The 23,202-nt window shown below is 39.0% G+C and overlaps 1 protein-coding gene across 6 annotated transcripts in view; it reads left to right on the forward strand.

Annotated features, from left to right (window-relative positions):
* Positions 1-22,966, forward strand: part of SH3D19 (SH3 domain containing 19) — a 217,774-nt gene extending 194,808 nt beyond the window's left edge. For 5 of the 6 annotated variants that reach the window (XM_060178964.1, XM_060178966.1, XM_060178969.1 and 2 more), the window contains 7 exons: positions 1,589-1,719; positions 5,342-5,400; positions 7,388-7,590; positions 9,330-9,379; positions 12,783-12,969; positions 15,781-15,878; positions 21,131-22,966. In XM_060178964.1, coding sequence (XP_060034947.1) covers positions 1,589-1,719; positions 5,342-5,400; positions 7,388-7,590; positions 9,330-9,379; positions 12,783-12,969; positions 15,781-15,878; positions 21,131-21,238 — 836 coding nt within the window. In that variant the 3' untranslated portion in view covers positions 21,239-22,966. The remainder of the gene's footprint in view (positions 1-1,588; positions 1,720-5,341; positions 5,401-7,387; positions 7,591-9,329; positions 9,380-12,782; positions 12,970-15,780; positions 15,879-21,130) is intronic. The other variant, XM_060178965.1, reaches the window with a different exon arrangement.
* Positions 22,967-23,202: the final 236 nt, after the last annotated feature.

Here is a 23,202-nt window from a genome sequence, read left to right on the forward strand (position 1 = left end):
ACAGGCAACAAAGGGAAATAAATAAATAAAAGAACCTACACACATAGTTCAGCTATTATGAAATAACGTATTTTGTAGTCAATTGTTAAATATATTTTATATCCAAGACTTCTAATAAAGTTAATTTCTGGGGGGGTATTTGTTTTTGGTTTGGTTTGGGTTTTTTTGCCTCCAGGATTATGGCTGGGGCTCAGTGACTGCACTACGAATCCACTGCTCCTGGAGGCCATTTTTGTTCCCCTTGTTGTTGTTGTTGTTGTTGTTATTGTTGGATAGGACAGAGAGAAATGGGGAGAGGAGGAAATGGCAGAGAGGGGGAGAGAAAGATAGACACCTGCAGACCTGATTCACCACTTATGAAGTGACTCCCCTGCAGGACTCCTGCAGGTGGGGAGCCAGGGACTCGAACTGGTATTCTTGCGCCCTTCCTTGCACTTGGCACCACCTGCGCTTAACCCATTGCGTGACTGCCCGGCCCCATATTGGTACTACTTTTTTTTATCGATTTGGCAGACTGTTCTTTATTTTAATGTGAGTAAATTTACTTGCTAAAGTGCCGTAGTTAATATTTTGAGATTGAAATTTTTAAGCATGACTGAGAGTCACCAAGCTGTTATCATCTCTGTAAAACCCTTTCATTGTTTAAGATGTATTCAGCAATGAGCTAATGTTAGCACTGAAAGGATCATTGACCAGTGCAATATTTTGCTTTTAACTATGTCCTGTTAGTCACTGTGTAGTAAACACATGAAGTTTGGTCTTTTTTTATATATATATTATATAGTGTGCAAGGACCCAGGTTCAAGGCCCTGGTCCCCACCTGCAGGGGGAAGCTTCATGAGTGGTGAGGCAGGGCTGCACGTGTTTCTCTGTCTCTATCCTTTTCTATCTCCTCCTCCCATCTCAATTTGTCTGTCTCTGTCCAATAATAAATAATTTTAAAATCTTTTTTAAATTTTTAGTATCCTTATTTACTGAATACTAGCAGTCAGAAATCGAGAGGAAAGGTGGAGATGGAGAAGAAGAGAGACAGAAAGACACCTGCAGCCCTGCTTCACCCTCACAAAGCTTTTCTTCTGCAGGTGGGGACTGGGGGCTCAAACCCTGCCCTTGCGCATTGTAATGTGTGCTTAACTACGTGCACCACCACTCAGCCCCTGTAGTTTGATCTTAAAAAGGAAACTCATGATAGCAGCATTCTTAAAAATAATGATAGGGGCCAGGTGGTGGAGCACCTGGTTGAGTGCACATGTTACAGTGCACAAGGACCCAGGTTCGAGCCCCCGTCCCCACCTGCAGGGGGAAAGCTTCACAAGTGGTGAAGCAAGGCTGCAGGTGTCTCTTTGTCTCTCTCCCTCTCTTTCATCCCTTTCCCTCTCCATTTCTGGCTGTCTCTATCTAATAAATAAAGATTTAAAATAATAATAAGTAAGAGTAAGTTAAAAATGTCAATTTGATTAGTATAATCTGTTCTGAGAATCAGGAGAACATACTGCCTCAGTGGACAGAACTAAATGCAACTTTGTGTTCTGCTGTAATCAAATGCACAGGGCAATTCATCAGAGGTAATTATAATTTTATGTTACAGAGCAAGTTGATGATCTGAACCTCACTTCTGGAGAAATTGTTTATCTGTTGGAAAGAATAGATACAGATTGGTATAGAGGGAAATATAGAAACCAGACTGGTGTGTTTCCTGCCAATCATGTCAAAATAATTGTAAGTGGGTCCTGTTTGTTTAAATTGTCATATTTTTAGTGGGTTCTGTGTTACTTGCAGGTTAGCAAAACTAATGAGAATTCTAAATTCTTGGGTTCTGGTTCTCTATCTTCCTTTAATGCATTGTGTTTGAAAATTCAAAAAATAAAGGTGTGATCGACTACATAATGTTCTTTAATATATTAGGAACTACTAATGCTTAAGTGCTATCTGAAATTCTAAGTTAAAAACTTCTGTACACCTACTGCTGAATCTACTATTCATTGGAGGTTTATAAGCACTTAAGGATATATTTTAATTCTTTGAAACATTTAATTAACAAGAGCAGGATGATACCAGATTGTCCTGAAGGAATGTTCTCTTGAGTTAAAGACTACTCCTTTGCAGTGTATTATATTTTGGTTTCTTTTCTCCTTTCCATCCTCATACTTGAAAAGATAGACTTGGGAATACTAAAAATATTTTTTCTTTCTTTTTTTTATTATTTTTTAAAATTTTATTGGTGGTTAATGATTTACAGTATAGTCTTTAAGACATAGGCACAATCTCTCATCTCCCCTTGATTGGTGTCTAAGAGACACAGCAGGATTCCTATGTCCCTTCATCCTGTCTCATTCTCTCCTTACCAAAAGTCCTTTGCTTTGGTGCAATACACCACACTTAGTCTAAGTTTTATCCTTGTGTTTTTCCTTAGTGTTCTTTATTCCCAACCCCCACCCACCCACCCCTATTCTTTATTCTTAAGTGAGATCATTCATTGCTGGTCTTTCTCTCTCTGGATTGCCTCACTAAACGTAATGTCTTCAAGTTCTGACCACACTGTTGCAAAGGAGATGGCCTCATCATTTTTAACAGCTGCATAGTACTTAATTTCCTTAGCCATTCACTTGTCATTAGGCATCTGGGTTGTTTCCATGTTTGGGCTATTACCGACTGTTCTGCTATGAGCATGGTGTGCATAGGTGGGTTTTTTGTTTGTTTGTTTGTTTGTTTCGGGTAGGTGTTTTTGTTTGCCCTGGGTAAAGCCCCAGGAGAGGGATTACTGGATCATAAGGTAGGTCTTTTCTAAAGTTATAATGAATCTCCAGACTATTTTCCAGAAGGGTTCGACCAATTTACATTCCCACTAGCAATGTGGAAGAGTCCTTCCCCCCCCCACAGCCTCTCCAACAGTTGGTGTTTGTCTTTTCTAACGTGTGACATTTTCACAAGTGTAAAATGATATCTCATTATTTTTTGTTTGCATTTCCTTGATCATCAGTGACTTGGAGTATTTTTTTCATAAGTCTGTTGGCCCTTAGGATCTTTTTTTAAAAAAGATTTTATTTATTTATTAACAAGAAAGATAAAAGGAGAAGAGAGAAAGAAACAAACATCACTCTGGTACATGTGCTTCCAGAGATTGAACTCAGGACCTCATGCTTGAGAGGCTAATGCTTTATCCACTGGACCACTGGATCTCTTCTTTGAAGAAGATTCTGCCCATGTCTTCCTCCAGTTTTTCAGTGGGGTTGTTTGTCTTTTTAATGTTGAATTTGGCAAGTTCTTTGTATATTTTGCCTGTCAGTCCCCTGTCCAATGTATAATACATAAATATTTTCCCCCACTCTGTGGGGAATCTCTGTTAGGGTAGTGACTCCATTTGCTGTAGAGAAGCTTTTCCGTTAGGTATAATCCCATTGGTCTATTTTTGCTTTTGTTTTCCTTGCAGTTAAATTTGAATTGGTGAAAATGTTGCAGAAATTTATATGGAAGGGAGTTCTGCCTATGTTTTCCTCTAACTAAAAACACCTTTTATTGGAGCTAGCAGTCCATATATGGTTTTTCACATAGTAATTTCAAAACTGATTGGAAAAAAAAAGATAAAAATATCAAAATCACATGAGCCCTTACAGCCTAACTTGTGAAAGCAGACCCACATGGAAAACCCTTAAGTGCAAAGCCCAAGTGGTTGCATAACATAGTGTTAAAATCAGATTGCCTGGAACATGATGGCAGAGGAGGACCTAGAGGGGGTTAAACTGGTATGTGGAAAACTGAGAAGTGTTACACATGTATGGACTACTTTATTTTACCCTTGACTATAGACCACTAATCCCCCCACTAAAGAAAAAAATTAGGTTGTACATTTATAGCAATGGAAAAAGTATTACTCAGTTCTTGATAAGAGTTTCATATCAATGAAACTTGCTTAAATACTTGAATATGAGTAGCTTAACTGGGGTTGGTATGGGGGACAAATAATTTACCATTATGTGAGATAGGGGTTAAAAAAAAAAAACAGAACCGAGAAATTGAGTCTTGCAGCATTGGTGGTATGATGGTTAGCACAGCTGCCTGCCAAATACAAATGTTTGAGTCCCTTGAGTTATAAAATGTAGATCTTAAAACTTGACCAGTATATATATCTCCTAATTCTTTGGAGAAATCCAACCACATTCTCTAAATTAATATTAAGAATAATGTTAGTTTTAGCACTCTTCCTCATTTTTCTTCTGCCCAGTGTAGCAGTACTTTAAAAAGCACAATTACCACACTGAAATCAGTCACACTGAATCTCTCCACATTATTGGTATAAGTGTTATTTCCAAGCCCACAAGTTTAAAAAATTGGTTTAAAACTTGGAACTTTTAGAATTCATTAGGAAAGGGCACTAATTTATATAATGTCAACCTCAAAGCCTTAAGTAGTTTTCAGACTTAGTGCATTATGGTTGGATATTTTATTATAACCTAGCTCTACTGAGTCCTGTAAATGAAGTGCTATAGAAGGTGCATGTCGCTTAGTAGATGCTCACTGAGTGCTAATTCTTTTCATCCTTCTCACATGAAGGAGTGGGAGGGAAAATGGCCTAGAGTCATGAAAATGGAGAGACTCCAAGTTTTATTAATTTTGTTTGGAGGGTCAGGAAGGTATTGGAGAGTTCTACCAACACTAAGTGGGTATGAATACCTGATACTATCTTAAGTCTTTTTTTTTTTTCTTTTTACCTCCAGCATTATTGCTGGGACTCAGTGCCTGCACTACGAATCCACTGCTCCTGGAGACTATTTTTCCCTTTTGTTGCCCTTGTTGTTTATTATATTTGTTATTATTGCTGTCGTTGTTGGATAGAACAAAGAGAAATCGAGAGAAGACAGAGAGGGAGAGAGAAAGTCAGACACCTGCAGACAAGCGGTGAAGCAACTCCCCTGCAGGTAGGGAGCCGGAGACTCGAACCGGAATCCTTACGCCCGTCCTTGCACTTTGTGCCACCTGCGCTTAACCTGCTGCTCTACCACCCAGGTCCCTCCTTAAGTCCTTATCCAGAGTTTTCAATCAGAAGACATAGGGTAGAGCAAACTCATTTGGGTAGAATGATGGTGATGTACTTACTTTCAGGAAATAAGAGACTGGCTAGTCAAGGAAAACTATGTTAGACTTTTTTTTTTTCCCCAAAACGTGAATTCTGAATTTTTTACTTTTTAGCGTCTCTGGTACCACTTAATTTAGCATACAGTTAGCCAACTAAATTGACTAACTTCAATCATATTTTTCCTAGATTTATTTAGCCTTAAATTTATCTTACTCAAATCTGAAGTATATATACACACAATTGTTGCCCTGGTTTTGTCTTTACTAGATTGATGTTCCAGAAAGAGGAAATGAGAAAAGAGAATCTGTTTCAACTCATTGTGCTAAGTAAGTTTTGTGTTCCTTTGCACAAAATACAAAGGAGGCAAACAAAGAATTACCAAGTTTAAACACTTCAGATTTGTTGTTATTTAGATTCTCATTATGTCTTTGTAAATACTGGAAACGTTACTTGCTTAAAAAGCTGTAGTGGATTAAAATCTAGATGAACATGAGATGTCCTGACAGAGCAATCCCTATATCGGAACAGTACCAGCACGTATGGATAACAACTCTCTAGCCTTATAATTCCCACAGTTGGGCTTGAACTAAGATGGCTTCATCATTTCATATGCTTTATTTTGACCTTTTGGTATTTTCCTACCAGCATGTTTCTAGAAGGTTCAAATATTTTTTGTCACAGAAAATAAGTCTATCTTGGGGAAATATGGAAATGTACCCTTGTGACAAAAATCCTATAAATTAGCATTTCCTCAGTAAACTGATATTGGAATTTTAAAAAAAGAAAGAAATATCAACTCTACAAAAACTACTCAACACCCATGTCTACAACTTTAGGGGATCTGTGGTGGATTGCAGTGAGGAGAGTGAAGAGTCAGAACTCTGGTTGTTGGAATGGTGTGGATTCAAACCCCTGCCAACATGTAATTCTGTAATATAAAAATAAAGAAATAAAATAAATAATTTTTAAAAGTTAAAAAAACTATTCTACCTTTTGTGTTGTTTTTTTTTTTTTAATATTTTATGTATTGATTGATGAGAAACATAGGAGGAGAGAGAAAGAGCCAGACATCACTCTGGTACATGTGCTGCCAGGGATTGAACTCAGGACCTCATTTGAAAGTCTCATGCTTTATCCACTGTGCCACCTCCTGGATCACTTATTTAGTTTTTTAAAGGAACTAGAAGAAAGAGTTGAGTTGGGACAGTCTTCCTTTATCTGTGAAGAACTTTCCATGAACTTATAAACCTTTTATGCATCATTGTAACTCCTTCGTGATTTAAAACATTGCCACAATGCAACTTTATATTCTAGTTAAATGAGCAAATTAATAGAATTCACTACCTGCTGAAGACTGTAAACCTGTCTTTGAATAGGTCAGACATAAGGAGGTGCTGAGGATTTTAGAAAATAAATGCAAAGGTTATCACAAATAAAAAAATTTCAGACACAATAGTGGAATTCTTTCTCAGATTCAAATTCTCTCTTACATATAAGCAGTGTTTACTGTGTCAGCAAGTTGAATTTAAAGTGGGTTTTCACAACCCTTGACCTGACTTACATCAGAATTTGATTGGAACAAGGACCAAACTTTTCTCTTCAGGCAATTGCTGCTTCTTAGCCTACAGCTGTTGAAAATTTCTTACAAAGACCTCAAATCAAAGTTTTGATATTAAATCATGTCTTGTAGAGAGACACAGTTTTATCTCTCCTTTTGCCTTATTTTCATTCATAGTTAAGGTTAAGGCTTGTTCTAATTTGCAGAAACAAAACCAGTTTTAAAGGTCATTTGTCTACTGGAATATATACAAATTGCTTATTCTCTGAGAATCAACATACAGATAGTATCTACTCCACTCAGCTGTAGCTGTTGTATTCTGCCATGAAAATTCAATGTCTTGGCTCTGAGAATCTCATCATTAGCACTCCAAAACTCAGTGCATACATGAGGGTTGTAGGCCAGGCCATGGGTTAATATGGCCCTTGAATACAAAAATTAGAGACTTGGGATGTTCTGTAATGCAGTAAAGGTGATCAAAAAATGTGGCAGTATGACAGCTTGGAATTCTGCTTGTACTCTATGACCTTGATTTTTAGCTTTTCAGAGTGAATTAGCCCATATCTAAAACATAAAGTCTAACAATTAGAAATGTAACTTAACTCTTTTTGTGGGAACTTTTGAATTATATCCATTATGCCTTGTTCTGTAATAAACACAGAATAAACATTTCTTGAAAGGCTGAATGAAGGTTTAAAGCATTTTGAAAGTTAGTATCCTAGTTTAACCCACTGGATGTGATCTTCTTTGTTCAGAGATACAAGATGTATTGCTCGGTTTGAATATATTGGAGACCAGAAGGATGAATTAAGTTTCTCAGAGGGAGAAGTTATTATTCTTAAAGAGTATGTGAATGAAGAATGGGCCAGAGGGGAACTTCGAGGCAGAACTGGAATTTTCCCCCTTAATTTTGTGGAACTTGTTGAAGATCATCCCCCCTCTGGTACAAATGTTTTGAGTGAGTATAGAGAATATGCTTATTATGAGGCTGGTGGTAATACACCTGGTTAAGCGCACATATTACAGTGCACGTGAACCCGGGTTCAAGCAGCGGGTTCCCACCTGCAGGGGGAAGCTTCATGAGTAGTGAAGCAGGGCTGCAAATGTGTCTCTATTTCTTTCCCTCCTTCCTTTCTGTCTCCCCCTTTCATTTTGATTTATTACTGTCTCTATCTAACAAATGAATAAATAAAATACTTAAAAAGATATTATTACATTCTATCCTAGTCAAACAAACCAGGCTTTAAGATATATAGTACTTAAAATGTTTGGTAGCTTGTATTATATTTTCTAAGAGAGAAGGGGGAGAAAAATGACTTTAAAATGGTAATTTGTCACAAGTAGAACCTGAAATGGAATTGGCATATCACACCAAAGTAAAAGACTCTAGGGTGCGTGGGTGGGGAGAATACAGGTCCATGAAGGATGATAGAGGACTTAGTGGGGGTTGTATTGTTACATGGGAAACTGGGGAATGTTATGCATGTACAAACTATTGTATTTACTGTTGAATGTAAAACATTAATTCCTCAATAAAGAAATTTTAAAAAATTGGTAATTTGGGTGGAGGAGTTAGTGTAAAGAGGCTCTTCTGCTTGAGGCTCCAAAGTCCCAGGTTCAATTCCCAGCACCACCATTAGCCAGTACTGAGCAGTGCTCTTGTAAAAGTTTTTTTAAAAAAGAAAAAGAAATTTGTGGGCCAGGGAGATGGCTCAACAGTACAGCCTCAGGCATTATTTATATGAGGCCCTGAATTCAGTCTCTAGCACCACATATAATGAGTGACTGGTGTTTTGCTCTGTCTTTCTGTCTCTCTCTCTCTCTCTCTCTCTCTCTCTCTCTGTGTGTGTGTGTGTGTGTGTGTGTCTAAGACACATAGTAAAAATGAAAACCAAAAATAATTTGTGGGAGCTGGGTCATAGTGGACCTGGTTCAGTGTACATATTAAATTATGCAAGGTTTGAGCCTCTGGTCTCTACCTGAAGAGGGAAAGTTTTGAGAGTGAAGCAGGGCTTCAGGTGTATCTGTCTCCCTCCCTCTCCATCTCCCGTTCCTCTCAGTTTCTCACTGTCTCTATCCATTATACTAAGATAATTTTTTAATTTAAAAAATATATAAATTGTGTAGTATAATGAGATAGTATTGTGGTCATATCTTAAGGAGCTAATTTTGGTGTTTTACATAATTAGTAATTGCTTTATATCAGAAATGGCAGACAGGGCTGGATAGTGGCAGACCCAGTAGAGCACATTACAGTGCACATGGACCCAGGATCAAGCCTTGGGTCCCCCCACCACCTGCAAGGTGGGAAGCTTCATGGCCGAGGGAGCAGTGCTATAGATGTGTCTTTCTCCCCCGCTCCTCTCAGCTTCTCTGTCTCTATCTGAAAATAAATAAACACAATAAAATGTTTTTTAAAATGGCAATCAAAGCTTGTTAACAGAAATGGACTATAAAATATAACAAACACATCTCCTCCCTCATTATACAGTGAGGGAAACACACTAACCCAAAGAGGGTAATGACCAGCCAGTTACACAGCCAGTACATGAAGAGATTGATCAGGAATAGCACACTTTGACTCTTTCCCCCTATGATTTTTTTTTCACAGTATACCATATGGTCTTTGGTCTTTCCAGCTAAAGTTTTAGCTTTTTCTTTGTTCTTTTTCTTTCTTTTTTTTTTCTTCTTATGTAGGTACAAAAGAACTGAATACCAAAAAAGAAGACTCTGGTGCAAATTCTCAGGTAAGCTGCTTTGATAGACAATTTTAGTAAAAGCCAGGTTTTCACCTTGGAAGGAATACTAAGATAATTATCATTGTGAAAATATATACGTCAGGGAGATAGCACTGCTCAGAGGTCCCAGGTTCAATTCCCCCGTACCACCATAAGTTAGAGTTGAGCACTGATACAACTTAGAAGGAGATAAAAAGAGAGAAAATGGGAGTAGGGGCTGTAGCGCAACGGGTTAAGCGTAGGTGGCGCAAAGCGCAAGGACTGGCGTAAAGATCCCGGTTCGAGCCCTGGCTCCCCACCTGCATGGGTGTTGCTTCACTGGCGGTGAAGCAGGTCTGCAGGTGTCTGTCTTTCTCTCTCCTTCTCGGTCTTTCCCTCCTCTCCCCATTTCTCTCTGTCCTATCCAACAACAATGACAACAATAGTAACTACAACAATAAAACAATAAGGACAACAAAAAGGGAATAAATAAATAAATATTTTTTTTAAAAAGAGAGAAAATTTTGGCAACTTATTTTTCCATTCATATAGTGTTTGAAAGAAATATATTTTTAATATTTTTAAATATTTATTTATTTTCCCTTTTGTTGCCCTAGTTCTTCATTGTTGTTGGATAGGACAGAGAGAAATAGAGAGAGGAGGGGAAGACAGAGGGGGAGAGAAAGATAGACACCTGCAGACCTGTTTCACCGCCTGTGAAGCGACCCCCCTGCATGTGGGGAGCCCCACTGTGGGCTCAAACCGGGATCCTTATGCTGGTCCTTGCACTTTGCACCACATGCGCTTAATATTTTTAACATTTTTAGGATATATAAAGCTCATATAAATTGAATTAGAGTGACAGTGCAGACTGATAGGAAACAAGTGGGACTGGGTTAGGGTGGGAGATATTCTAGTAATTATACAAGAAGAACTGGGTGGTGGCTCATCCAGTAAAGCATAAGTTGCCATGTGGGGGTCAGCGGGTTAAGCATGAAGTGCAAGGACTCGCCTAAGGATCCGGGTATCAATAACAGCAACAACAATAATAACCACAACAAGGATAAAACAAGGGCAACAAATGGGGAATAAATGGCCAGTAGGAGCAGTGGATTCATGATGCAGGCACCAAGCCCCACCAATAACCCTGGAGGCAAAAAAAAAAAAGTTGCCATGTGTGGGGACCCAGGTTCAAGCCCTTAGTCCCAACTGTAGGAGGGGAAAGCTTAATGAGCAGTCATGCAGTGTTATAGGTGTCTCTTTTTCTCTGTCTCTCACTCTATCAAAAGAGAGAGAGAGATAGCCACCAGGGACAGTGGAATCGTGTGGTCACTAAACCTCAGCAATAACCTGATTAGGAAAGAAAAAAAAGGCAACAAGGAAAGAACAAGAGGGGCGATGTCTCAGCAGTAGAGTGCAGATCAGGCACCACATGCTTGGTTCTCAGACTCTCCCCCCTCAATAACAAATAAACCTACCGTCCCTCCCTCCAGGGCATCATGCCTGGTGTGATTGCACTGCTCCCAGCACAGTCTTTTTTTTTTTTTCTAGATAGAGTCTGAGATAGAGAGAAAGGAAGACACTACAGTACTGTCCCACTGCTGATGTAGCTTCCCCTTTGCATGGTACACCCCTGTGGCCAAACCTTGGTCCTTATGCATCATAAACTCAAAAAATAAATTAATAAATAAATTAATTAATTAAGTAATTAAAACCTCTATTGGGTGAGTTAGCTCCCAGTCCCTAAACAAGTAAGTTTTTAAAATTAAAACAAGGTAGCAAAATAAGAGGGTAAATATATCCTTTTTATCTTAATAAGAATATTAAAAATTTAACTTTACTAATTAAGTCAAAGAAATGCTTTATAAACCAGCATTAAGTAGTGTTATATGTTGCCAGTATTCTTTTTAATATTTTTCCCTTTTGTTACCCTTGTTTTATTGTTGTAGTTATTATTCTTGTTGTTATTTGTGTCGTTGTTGTTGGCTAGGACAGAGAAAAATGGAGAGAGGAGGGGAAGACAGAGATGGGGAGAGAAAGAGAGACACCTGCAGACCTGCTTCACCACTTGTAAAGTGACTCCCCTGCAGGTGGGGAGCCGGGAGCTTGAACTGGGATCCTTATGCTGGTCCTTGTGCTTCACCACATGCGCTTAACCCACTGTGCTACTGCCCGACTCCCGTTTCCAGTATTCTATCCAGTTTCAAAGATTCAGTAAAGCCCAACAAGAATCAAATCATTGTGAGTGTTTAAATGAGGAAGTAAAAATAAATAAAGTGGTCCGGGAGGTGGCGCATTGGCAGGGCCTTGGACTCTCAAGCATGAAGTCCGGAGTTCGATCCCCGGCAGCACAAGTGCCAGAGTGATGTCTGGTTCTTTCTCTCTCCTCCTATCTTTCTCATAAATAAATAAAATCTTTTTAAAATAAATAAATAAATAAAAATAAAATGAGAAAGTACTGGTTGTTGTAATTCTGTCATTTTAAGAAAAGATTAAGAAAACTAGACAAAGTTTTAGTTATCCAGGCCAGAGGAATTATTATAATGGGAAAAAATTGAAAACAACTTGAATGTGACATTATTGGGAGGATAGTTCTGATGTCATGAAAAATTTGATTTATAAAATGAAAGTCATAAATGGAAAACAAGTTATAGTAAATTGAATACATGGTGTAAACAGACTAGCAGGAAATAAATTCAGTATGTTAACATTCAGTTGCTTCTAGGTGGTAAAATTACAGGTGGGTAGGTTTCCCCACACACACACTTTTCTGTGTATTTCTAGACTTCCTATATGTTTAGGAATACCTGTGTGAAGCGACCCCCCCCCCCAGATAGGGAGCCAGGAGCTTGAACCCGAATCCTTGTGCAGGTTCTTGCGCTTCGTACTGTGTGTGCTTAACCGGGGGTGCCACCACCTGGCCCCCGTTGTCTCTCCTCCTATATCCCCCTTCCGTCTCAATTTCTCTGTCTCTATCCAATAAATAAATACATGAATTTTTTTTTTCCTAAGGCACAGCTAGGTGATGGTGTACCTAGTTGAGTGCACATGTTACAGTATGCAAGGACCCAGGTTCAAACCCCCAACCCCCACTTTCAGTGGGAAAGCTTCACAAGTGGTGAATCTGTGCTGCAGGTGTTTCTGTCACCTCTTCCCGCTTCCCTCTGTCTACTCCCTAAAAAAAAAAAAAAAGGTAGAAAAGCCACATAAACTGTTACATCTGTCACTTTGAATCATATTTTAAGAAAAAGTTATAGGAACCTTTATTCTGAGACTTAACAGCAGCCTCAAATGTAGGATAATTGAAAAAAAGCCTTTTTAGCATTGACATCTTACGACCACTGTGCTCTTTCCCCACTTCTGTAAGCGTCACTAAAAATCCATTTCAAATAAAATCTCTCCCATTTCTTATCAAACTTGTGATTTGCAACAGGACAGCAGTCCACCTGGAGAATGGTGTGAAGCTCTTCACAGTTTTACTGCAGAGACCGGTGATGACTTAGCCTTCAGGAGAGGAGAGCGGATCCTCATCCTTGAGCGCCTGGACTCTGACTGGTACAAGGGCAGGCTTCGAGACAGTGTGGGCATCTTCCCAGCAGTCTTTGTGCGACCTTGCCCAGGTATGTCAACTGTGGGACATCTTCTCTTGTATGGGAAACCTTGGCCATTTGAATCATTATATAACAGGTATTGCTACATAAGTGTATGGGGGGGTGGGTGTTTTTGTCACTCTGGCAGCTTCACTCCAAGTGAATTTTTTTCTTTAAAGATTTTATTTACTTGTTAATGAGAAAGAGAGAAAGAACCAGACATCACTCTGGTACATGTGCTGGTGAGGATTGAACTCGGGACCTCATGCTTGAGAGTCAGTACTTTATCCACTACACAACCTCCCAGACCGCCCAAATCAACTTTTTAAGGTAGGAAGAGAGAGCCAGAGTGAGAAAGGGAAAAATATCATTATATTAATGGTTAAAAAATGAAAAATTCAGGGATCAGGCAGTAGTGTGGCGGATTAAGTGCACATGGTGCAATGCGCAAGGACTGGCATAAGGATCCCGGTTCAAGCCCGTGGCTCCCCACCTGCAGGGGGGTCGCTTCAGGAGGGGTGAAGCACGTCTGCAGGTGTCTATCTTTCTCTCACCTTCTCTCGATTTCTCTCTGTCCTATCCAACAATAATGAGAGCAATAACAATAATAACTACAACAATGATAAAACAACAAGGGCAACAAAAGGGAAAAATACGGCCTCCAGGAGCAGTGGATTTGAAGTGCAGGCACCGAGCCCCAGCAATAAACCCTGGAGGCAAAAAATAATAATAATGAAATGAGATGAACAGAGTTAGATAGCACATGGTTATGCAAAGAGGTCCCAGGTTCAGTCCCCCACACCACCATAAGAGAAAGATGGTCAGTGCTCTGGTAAAAATAAGTAAATAAATAATCCCCATCTGCAGGGGGAAAGCTTTGCGAGCGGTGAAGCAGGGATGCAGGTGTCTCTGTCTCTCTCCCTCTTTATCTCCCCCTTCTCAATTTCTGGCTGTCTCTATCCAATAAATAAATATAATTAAAATAAATAAATAAAATGAAATGATTTTTTTAAATCTGATTAAAATGAGGCCCCTCTCTGTGTGAAGCCTGCCCTTTTTCCTCATGCCTATGTGGTTTTTCTCAGGCTCCCTGGTTTCTTCCCACATCTCAAAGATGGGTAGTTAGGTTCCTCGGTGTATCTCAGTTTTCCCACTGGAGTGAGTGTGGGTGGGTGTGTGATGGCCCTGTGATGAAAGGGAGCCAAGGGCCAGGGGAGAGCAGTTTACATGATAAACTTTCAGTCTGATGCCCAGAGGTCCCAGGTTCAGTCTGCAGCACTACCATAAATCAGAGCTGAGCTTGTTCTGGGAATAGTAATAATCAGGATGTGAAATAAAGTAAAATGTATTCAACAATCATTTGTGTATACTCAGTCACTCGCTTTCCTACCTGCTTATTCCAGTTTGGCGTGGTAGGTGTCCAGAACCCACCCCAGCAGATCAGAGCTCATAGTGGGGGGACAACCCTGGACAGGATGGTCCACTACAGACTTCACAGTTTGTAATTGTGGAAACTGTCTTCATAAATTTCACTGGGGTTATTGGGAGGCTAGAGGGTGCTTGGAAATGGCTTCACTGAACAGTAACTAATTTTGTCTACAAAATACATTGTTTGGGCCTGAGGACAACTCACCTGGATAGTGCATATGCATAAATTTTAATTTTAGTCTTAATTTATTGAAGACGTGCTTTTTAAAAAACAGAATATAACCCACTTGTTTCTTGTCTTCTGGGGGAGGGCAAGGCCAGGCCCCCACTTGGCTTGAAAAGAGAAATTTTCCCCACCTGCAGGGAAAATGCTTTGCAAGTGGTGAAGCAGGGCTGCAGCTGTCTCTCTCCCTCTATCACCGCCTTCCCTCTCAATTTCTGGCTGTCTCTATCCAGTAAATAAACTAGAGGTAATAAAAAAGAAACATTTTCAGGGCTTTCTTTCTGTCACTTGGGGTGTCTTCACCACTCCTATTTCCCTTCTTCTTCTAGCGTTTGCCCTTCTTCCGTAGCCAGTCAACAGCGTCAGGTTGAGCCTGATGTCTGCTTGTTGCTGGCTTTGAAAGTGACTGGGATCCATGTGGATTCAGTCGGCTAGGAAGGATCGTCAGTTTCCCCAATAAATGGGTACTCACGGGATGCACCACGAGAAGGTCGATCCAATGCATCCCCCTATTTCCCTAATAAACCCCTAACTCAAAACAGAAATATATATATATATATATATATATATCACTGATCTTGTTTGCCCAAGTCCACTTTGGACCATCATCAACCCTGATACCCATTTGGGGAAGCTTCTGTGATATGGCATCTTTCCCCTTCCTCTGTCTTTGACTCTCTGCTTAAAAAAGTTGGTCTAGAGCAGTGGGCCCCAGAGATAAGGAAAAAATTGAAAAATATATATATATGGCTGTCAGAAAAATTGTAACACGTTTTGCATAGAAAAATGTGGTCTTGGAGGTGGCACAGTGGAGAAAGCACTGGACTCTCAAGCGTGAGGTCCTGAGTTCAGTCCTTGGCGGCACATGTACCAGATTGGTGTCTGGTTCTTTCTTTCTGCCTCTCTTTCTCTCTCCTCATATCTCTCTCAATAAATAAATAAAATATTTTTAAATGTATTTTTTAAAAAAGGAAGAAAAACATGTCATGACTTTCCCAGCAACTCTGTGTGTCTGTGTGTGTGTGTGTGTGTGTGTGTGTGTGTGTGTGTTCGTTCTCAAGTAAAAGTTAATTGAAAATATTCTGTACTGGGAATGACAAAAGGATATCTTAAAATGTTTGATCTGTGTTTTAACTCAGTGATTTTCTATATAATATTTGAAATTTTGTGTGTTTTTTTTTTCTTCACAGCTGAGGTGAAAAATAGGTCTACTCCAGCACTGAAGGGGAGGAAAGCCAAAGCTTTATATGATTTCCATGGAGAGAATGAAGATGAGCTTTCCTTTAAGGTCATTAAATAGCTATAAATTTATGATTGCATTAAATAGCTATAAATTTTGTGATTGCATTAAATAGCTATACATTTTGAGGTGTTTTCCATTGAAAGGTGGGATATTTGAGTATAGTGTTGACCATTAGCTAAGAATGAACTGATCCCAGGTCCTAATTCTCAGAGAAGTATAGAAAGTGAACATTGAAAATCTAAGTTACCGGGAGTCGGGCGGTAGCGCAGCGGGTTAAGCGCAAGTGGCACAAAGCACAAGGACAGGAGGAAGGATCCCGGTTTGAGCCCCTGGCTCCCCACCTGCAGGGGAGTCGCTTCACAGGTGGTGAAGCAGGTCTGCAGGTGTCTGTCTTTCACTCCCCCTCTCTGTCTTCCCCTCCTCTCTCCATTTCTCTCTGTCCTATCCAACAACAATAACATCAATAATAACTACAACAATAAAACAACAAGGACAACAAAAGGGAATAAATAAATAAATATAAAAATTAAAAAAAAAAAAAAGAAAATCTAAGTTACCAAGTAGGTAATGAAAACCTTGATAACCACACTATCCCCAAAATAATTCCTATTTCTCCTCCTCCTCCTCCTTCTCCTCCTCCTCCTCCTCCTCCTCCTCCTCTTCTTCTTCTTCTTCTTCTTCTTCTTCTTCTTCTCTTCCTCCTCCTCCTTCTCCTCCTCCTCCTCCTCCTCTTCTTCTTCTTCTTCTTCTTCTTCTCTTCCTCCTCCTCCTTCTCCTCCTCCTCCTCCTCCTCCTCTTCTTCTTCTTCTTCTTCTTCTTCTCTTCCTCCTCCTCCTTCTCCTCCTCCTCCTCTTCCTCCTTCTTTTCCTTCGTCCCTTCCTTCTCTTCCTCTTCCAAGCTATATCAGCTTAAGGCTAATAGTTTCCTCATTTGTAATTAAGTTCTCCTTTTTTCCGCTTTTTCACATTAAAATGTCATTTCTAAAATTCCCTTACACAAAATTATAACATGGTGACTGTATCCATTTCTTTATTTTTTTTTTAATTTAAGTTCTTGGCCATTAAAATGTTTTTGTCAGTTGTTACCCTCATCCTTCTCAGTCTAAAGTTAGTGGATCTATATTCATTCCTTTTATATTTCCATATTGTGTTCACTCATTCATTGTGAGTGGACTTTCTAGATTCCAACTTTTTTTTTTCTTTTGCCTTCAGGGTTATTGCTAGAACTTGGTGCATACGCTATGGATTCACTGCTCCTGGCGCCATTTTTTCCTTTTTTTTTTTTTTAATTGGATAGGGCAGAAAGAAATTGAGGTGGAAGAAGAGAGAAAGAGAAACGCCTACAGACCTGCTTCCCTGCTTGTGAAGCATCCCTCCTGCAGGTGGGGAGTGGGGACTCGAACCCAGATCTTGCCCAGCTTCTTGCATTTAGTATTATGTGCACTTAACCGCGTGCACCACCACCCAGCTCCCTGGATTCAAACATTTTGAATATTATTTTGGCCTTCATTTAAATCATGTCAATATAAATTATGTAGCTGATAGTATTCTTCAGGAAACAGGGTATCTTCATCTTACAAATTATTGTAGAGAAGCCAATTCTAGAGTTTTCTTGTTAAGAGATTTTGCACTGTTTTAAGTATATTAGTTACCATTAGTATTTTGCTAAATATTCACAATGCTCCATAGATAAAACTTTTATTCAGGGGAGTTGGGCTATAATGAAGCAAGTTAAGCACAGGTGGCGTGAAGCGCAAGGACTGGCTTAAAGATCCCGGTTCAAGCTCCAGGCTCCCCACCTGCAAGGAAATCACTTCACAGGCAGTAAAGCAGGTCTGCAGGTGTCTTTCTCTCCCCTTCTCTGTCTTCCCTCCTCTCCCCATTTCTCTCTGTCCTATCCAACAACAATGACATCAATAACAATAATAACTATAACAATAAAGCAACAAGGGCAACAAAAGGGAACAAATAAATATAAAAAATACTTTTATTCAGACCCCAGCACCACCATAACCCAGAGCTGAGCAGTGCTCTAGGGGATAAAAAATAAAGTAAAATTTTAGAAAAACTTTATAAAAATGACCTAGCCCTCAGAATACTAATATAATGTGTATAAATGAAAAAGGAAAAGTTTGAAACAACAATTATGTCATAGTTTAGAAACCTGAAGAGACTTTTTAATCAATACCTTGAATAGAATTTTTACCAATTTGGGCAGAATCAAGTAAATTAATGACACTGATAGTCTGCATTTTTCCTTTCCATTTTTCACTTAAAAAATAAGTATTAAGCCATTTTCTAGGGAGCAATGTACTAGAGCTACAAATAAATCCATTTAGCCTGATGAAGACATTCTTAAAAGTATCCAGGGTCATCTAGGACCATTGTAGAATCTTAAACCTAGATTCTAAGAAATGGCTAGGGAACATAAAGAAGAAAATAGTTTCAGGAAATAATTTCAAAATTATGTCTTCATCTGTTGAGGAATTATAATTCACACATGAATAATATGCAGTCCCTTTGACTAATCTGATGAGGATAAATCAGTGTTCTGCATCAGGGCAAGGCTCTTTAAGGCAGGAAGAATACACATTTTATATTAAGGCCATGGAAGACTGAAATAAGCCAAAATGGTAGAGGAGAATACCATTATGTAGAAGAATAATTGTAGAGTACAAAATGTTCAGGATGTTGAAAGGGCAATTATAGTAAAAGCCTTTCTAAGTAAAAAGGTCCATCAGCAAAAGTGATCATCCCTTAGCCTAATGGTTAGGGACAGAGGCCCTGAAACCACTCTTGATTTGAGTCCTATTTCTTCTACTAACTAAACATGGGACACTGCAAGTTACTTGACTTCTCTGTGCTTCAGATACCTTTCCTTTAAAATAAGATATAAGATAAAAATAAGGATTATATATTTAATAAGCATTAGAGATACTTCTTTATTTATATTATTATTAATAGTAGACTTTTACCAAGACATGCTCAGTTCTCACTTATGATGGTGCTAGGAATTAAATCTGAAAATGAAAGTCGTCTGCGTAACCATTATGCTATGTCCCAGCCTAAATATATTTCTCTAGAATAAGAATTATAAAAATAAATCCTCTAGGGTGGCCCTAGAGGAGTGGATGATGTTGGACTCTGATGCAGGGGGATCCTGAGTTCAGTCCTTGGCATTGCATTTGCCAGAGTAATGTTCTGGTTCTCCCCCTCCATCACTAATATGTAAAATAGATAGATAGATAGATAGATAGATAGATAGATAGATAGATAGATAGATAGATAGATAGATTGGTTGATTTCAGAAGCCAGCATGTGGCTCACCCAGTAGAACACACACATTACCATGTGCAGGGACCTGGGTTTAAACACCTGCAGGGGCAAAGATTCATAAGTAGGGGTGGAGGTAGACAGCATAATGGTTATACAAACAGACTTTCATGCATGAGTCTCCAAAGTCCCAGGGTCAGTTCCCTTGCACCACCATAAACCAGAGCTGAGCAGTGCTTTGGTAAAAGTAAAAATAAAAGAAAAAATAAAGATTCATAAACAGTAGAGCAGTGCTGCAGTGTCTCCTCTTTGTATCTCTGTCTTTCACCCTCTACCTGCAGAGAAGAAACCAGTGACCACTGGGAGTGGTAGAGTGGTACAGGCAATCCTCATGGCAAATTTGTGTGTGTGTGTATATATATTTGCAGATAGGTCCATAGATATTTTTCTTACTTTTTTAAGTTATCTTTATTTATTTATTGGATAGAGACAGCCAGAAATCGAGAAGGAACAGAGAGATAGAGAGGGAGAGAGACAGAGAGACACCTGCAGCCCTGCTTCACCACTCACGAAGCTTTCCTCCTGCTGATGCGGACCCAGGGCTCAAACATGTATCCCTGTGTTCTGTAACATACACTCAACCAGGTGTGCCACCCTCCAGCCCCTGGTCCTTAGATATTTTAAGAGAGAAGACTAGGACTGCAGTGTTCAAATGAGTTAGTTCCTGGGAAGGACAGAGAATCGGATAAAGACATCCAATAAGCATGTTGCTTGCTTTCTCATCCCCAAGCCTTTGCTTAAATGTCACATTCAGTGGGGCCTTCCCTGACTGCCTAATGAAATAATAACCTCATACTTTCTGTCTTTACTAGTTTATGTATCTTGTCTTGCCACTCTAAAATGATATCTTCATTCATTGCTCTATCTACAGTGCCAGAAACAGTGTGTGACTCACAGTGGGTGCTCAATAAGTAACTGTTCAGTGATGATGATGATGATGATGATGATGATGGGTGTGTGTGTCATTTGATAGCTGATACTGTTACTTATTCAAGAAGAATGTTAGATTTTTAGGAATGGTGAGGGGCCAGGCAATGGTGCACCTGGTTGAGCACACATGTTACAATACACAAGGACCCGGGTTCGTGCACCTAGCCCCACCTGCAGGGGGAAAGCTTCACGAGTGGTGAAGCAGAGCTGCAGGTGTCTCTCTCCCTCGCTATCTCTTCCTCCTCTCAATTTCTGGCTTTCTGTATCCAGTTAGCAAATAAAAATAATAAAAATATATGAACTTGTTTTTTTTTTAAAAAAAAAAAAAAAAAAGAATGGGGAGTCAGGCGGTAGTGCATCGGGTTAAGTGCAGGATCCCAGTTTGAGCCCCTGGCTCCCCACCTGCAGGGGAATTGCTTCACACGCGGTGAAGCACGTCTGTAGGTGTCTATCTTTCTCTCCCCTCTCTGTCTTCCCCTCCTCTCTCCATTTCTCTGTCCTATCCAGCAACGATGACATCAATAACAACAACAATAATAACTACAACAATAAAACAACAAGGGCAACAAAAAAGGAATACATAAATAATATTTTAAGGGAGTCAGGTGGTATCTGTCTTTCTCTCCCCCTCTCTGCCTTCCCTAACTCTCTCCGTTTCTCTCTGTCCTATCCAACAATGACGACATCAGTAACTACGACAATAAAACAAGGGCAACAAAAGGAAATAAATAAATATTTTTAAAATATATTAAAAAAATAAATATTTTAAAAAGTGTTAAAAAAAGGAATAGTGATCTGGGGAACACAATGTAAGCAATGAAATGAGAGAGACAGCAAGGCTGACAATGACAGAAGAGTGAACCTTGTAGATAAGAGGCATCTAAGCAGATGGCATCATTAGGTGCAGATTTTCTTGGTTTTATATCATTTAATCCTCTCAGAAAAATCAAGATAAATGACTTGCATAAAATGAAGATTCTACCTTCCTTATCCAGGTGGGCTTCTTACCCATCTCTAACTCCTCTCTTCTTCCAGGCTGGAGACCTAATAACAGAGCTGGAATCTGTAGATGATGACTGGATGAACGGAGAGCTAATGGGAAAATCTGGTATATTTCCCAAAACCTACATTCAGTTTGTGTAAGTCAGCAGAAGGTGAAGCTTGAGTGTGTTCCTTCACACAATAATTCACTTGAACTCTTATCACTTTGACTATCAGATTTGTTTTTGCACTATTTTTTTAAACTGAGAAAAAATATCTGTGTTGTACATGGTACACTAGAATTTTCTGCAAGCAGAAAACATCTAGGTTTTGTAGTTAGCTTTCCTTCAAAGTAGAAATGTGCCCATCGAAACCCATGAGCCAGTAGTCTACAGAGGAACACATCAAGTAGGATTAGCAAGGTAGAAACACTTCCCCCAGGGAAAGTGGCTGTTGACATGCAGCATGGGGAGGCTTATGAGCAAAAGTCGCACTTGGACATCTGTTTTCATCAGCTTGAGTAAATTAACCACACTTCTTCATTTTTTTTTTTTTACTTCAGTTTAGAAAGAGGACCTTTTGATATTCTTCACGCTATAACTATCATGACATGGTTGGTAATCTAAATTCCGTTTTTGATATTAAATTAACTCTAGCGACTTGAGCACATTCTTATTACCAGGCAAATCCTTGCTACCAGAAGGGAGACTTTATTGACTAGTTGGAATGTTTATTCAAGGATTTGAAAGGAGTCAGAATTTAGTGTACCTTAGTTATAAGAACCAAAACCATCCTGGTTTGCCTTGCTAATACAACTAATCCTTCCACATGCCTGCTATACTTAAGTCTTTCCTCCATGTATACTTTATGTTAACATGTTTATTATAAAGCACATTTTCTGAGTCTGCAATCATTCTTTTGACAATTCTGGGGACCCAAAGAAAAATTCATTTTCTTTGTATTGCCCTGGTAATAAATGCTCTGTTTATTATAGTGGCACATTTTGACTCAAACCTATCTCCAAATACAGAACAACTTCTAAGCTGGAAAACAATGGCAAACCCCGACAGCTCATTTATTCCTGATGTAATCAGAATGAAAAATAGTTTAGGAAATTGAAAGCTCTTTGTTTGTTTGCCACCCCCCTCACCTCACCTCATTCCTGCTTAATTATTAGAATAAATTAAAAACCACTTTCCTGCTATATCTTTTACATTCCAGGCTTAAAGTCAAAAAGTGGTTCTTGATGTAACTGAATCAGTTATAGTTTATGGGCTACAGCCAATTTAACTGGAGACAATCTTTCAAACAGATCAATAGAATAGAATTTCGTTAGAGATGTAAAACACTTTTCCAACAATGTTCATGACTTTCTTCTACTTTTTTAGAAGAGTTTTATATGCTGGGCTTCATTTTAGCTTTTACTGTTTCCCTCTGTCCAAAAAGTTAGCTCATCAGCAGTCAAACCATTATGTGAATACTACATGGGGTTCTGAAGGGAGGACACACTTACTTTGGCTCATACGGCTGCATTTGATTTTGGCGTGCAGGAGCTGTTTTTCTTTCCTACATAATTTGGGTTAAAATATATATATATATAAAGTTCTTGCTATACATCACAGTTATTTCATAAGAAATCAATGGTTTTAAGGTGTTATCCTAATTAAATCCCTACTTGCAGCAAATTATATGGGTGGGAGTTGGGGGTGAGGGCTGGTGAGGGAGGTTCGCAATAGGACATAAGGTGTATTTCTTTGCCTGTGTAATTGAAGATTGTGAAAACCCAACTTGATAGAAGAAAATTAGATTTTGGCCTCTGTCAGCAGAATGATAAGTGCAATAGTTGTAAATCTACTTGACACTATAATAAACTGAACTGAACTTTTCAAAGTCCTTTTTTCATAGTAGACTGGGTTTTTTGAAAATAGAAGTAGGACCTTTCTTTCTATATTCTGCTCTTTGCAACATAAGTCCTCAATACAGTTTGCTTGATGTTTGTTTTCTTGGATGAATGAACAGATAGACTGGTGGACAGGTGGACTAATAACTTCCACATATAACAATATTACCTCAGATCAACAGAGATCCACTGCCACTGTAATTTTTTGACAAAATCAGTATTGAAA

This window comes from Erinaceus europaeus, chromosome 19 (genome assembly GCF_950295315.1).
Source record: "Erinaceus europaeus chromosome 19, mEriEur2.1, whole genome shotgun sequence".
Taxonomy (NCBI): domain Eukaryota; kingdom Metazoa; phylum Chordata; class Mammalia; order Eulipotyphla; family Erinaceidae; genus Erinaceus; species Erinaceus europaeus.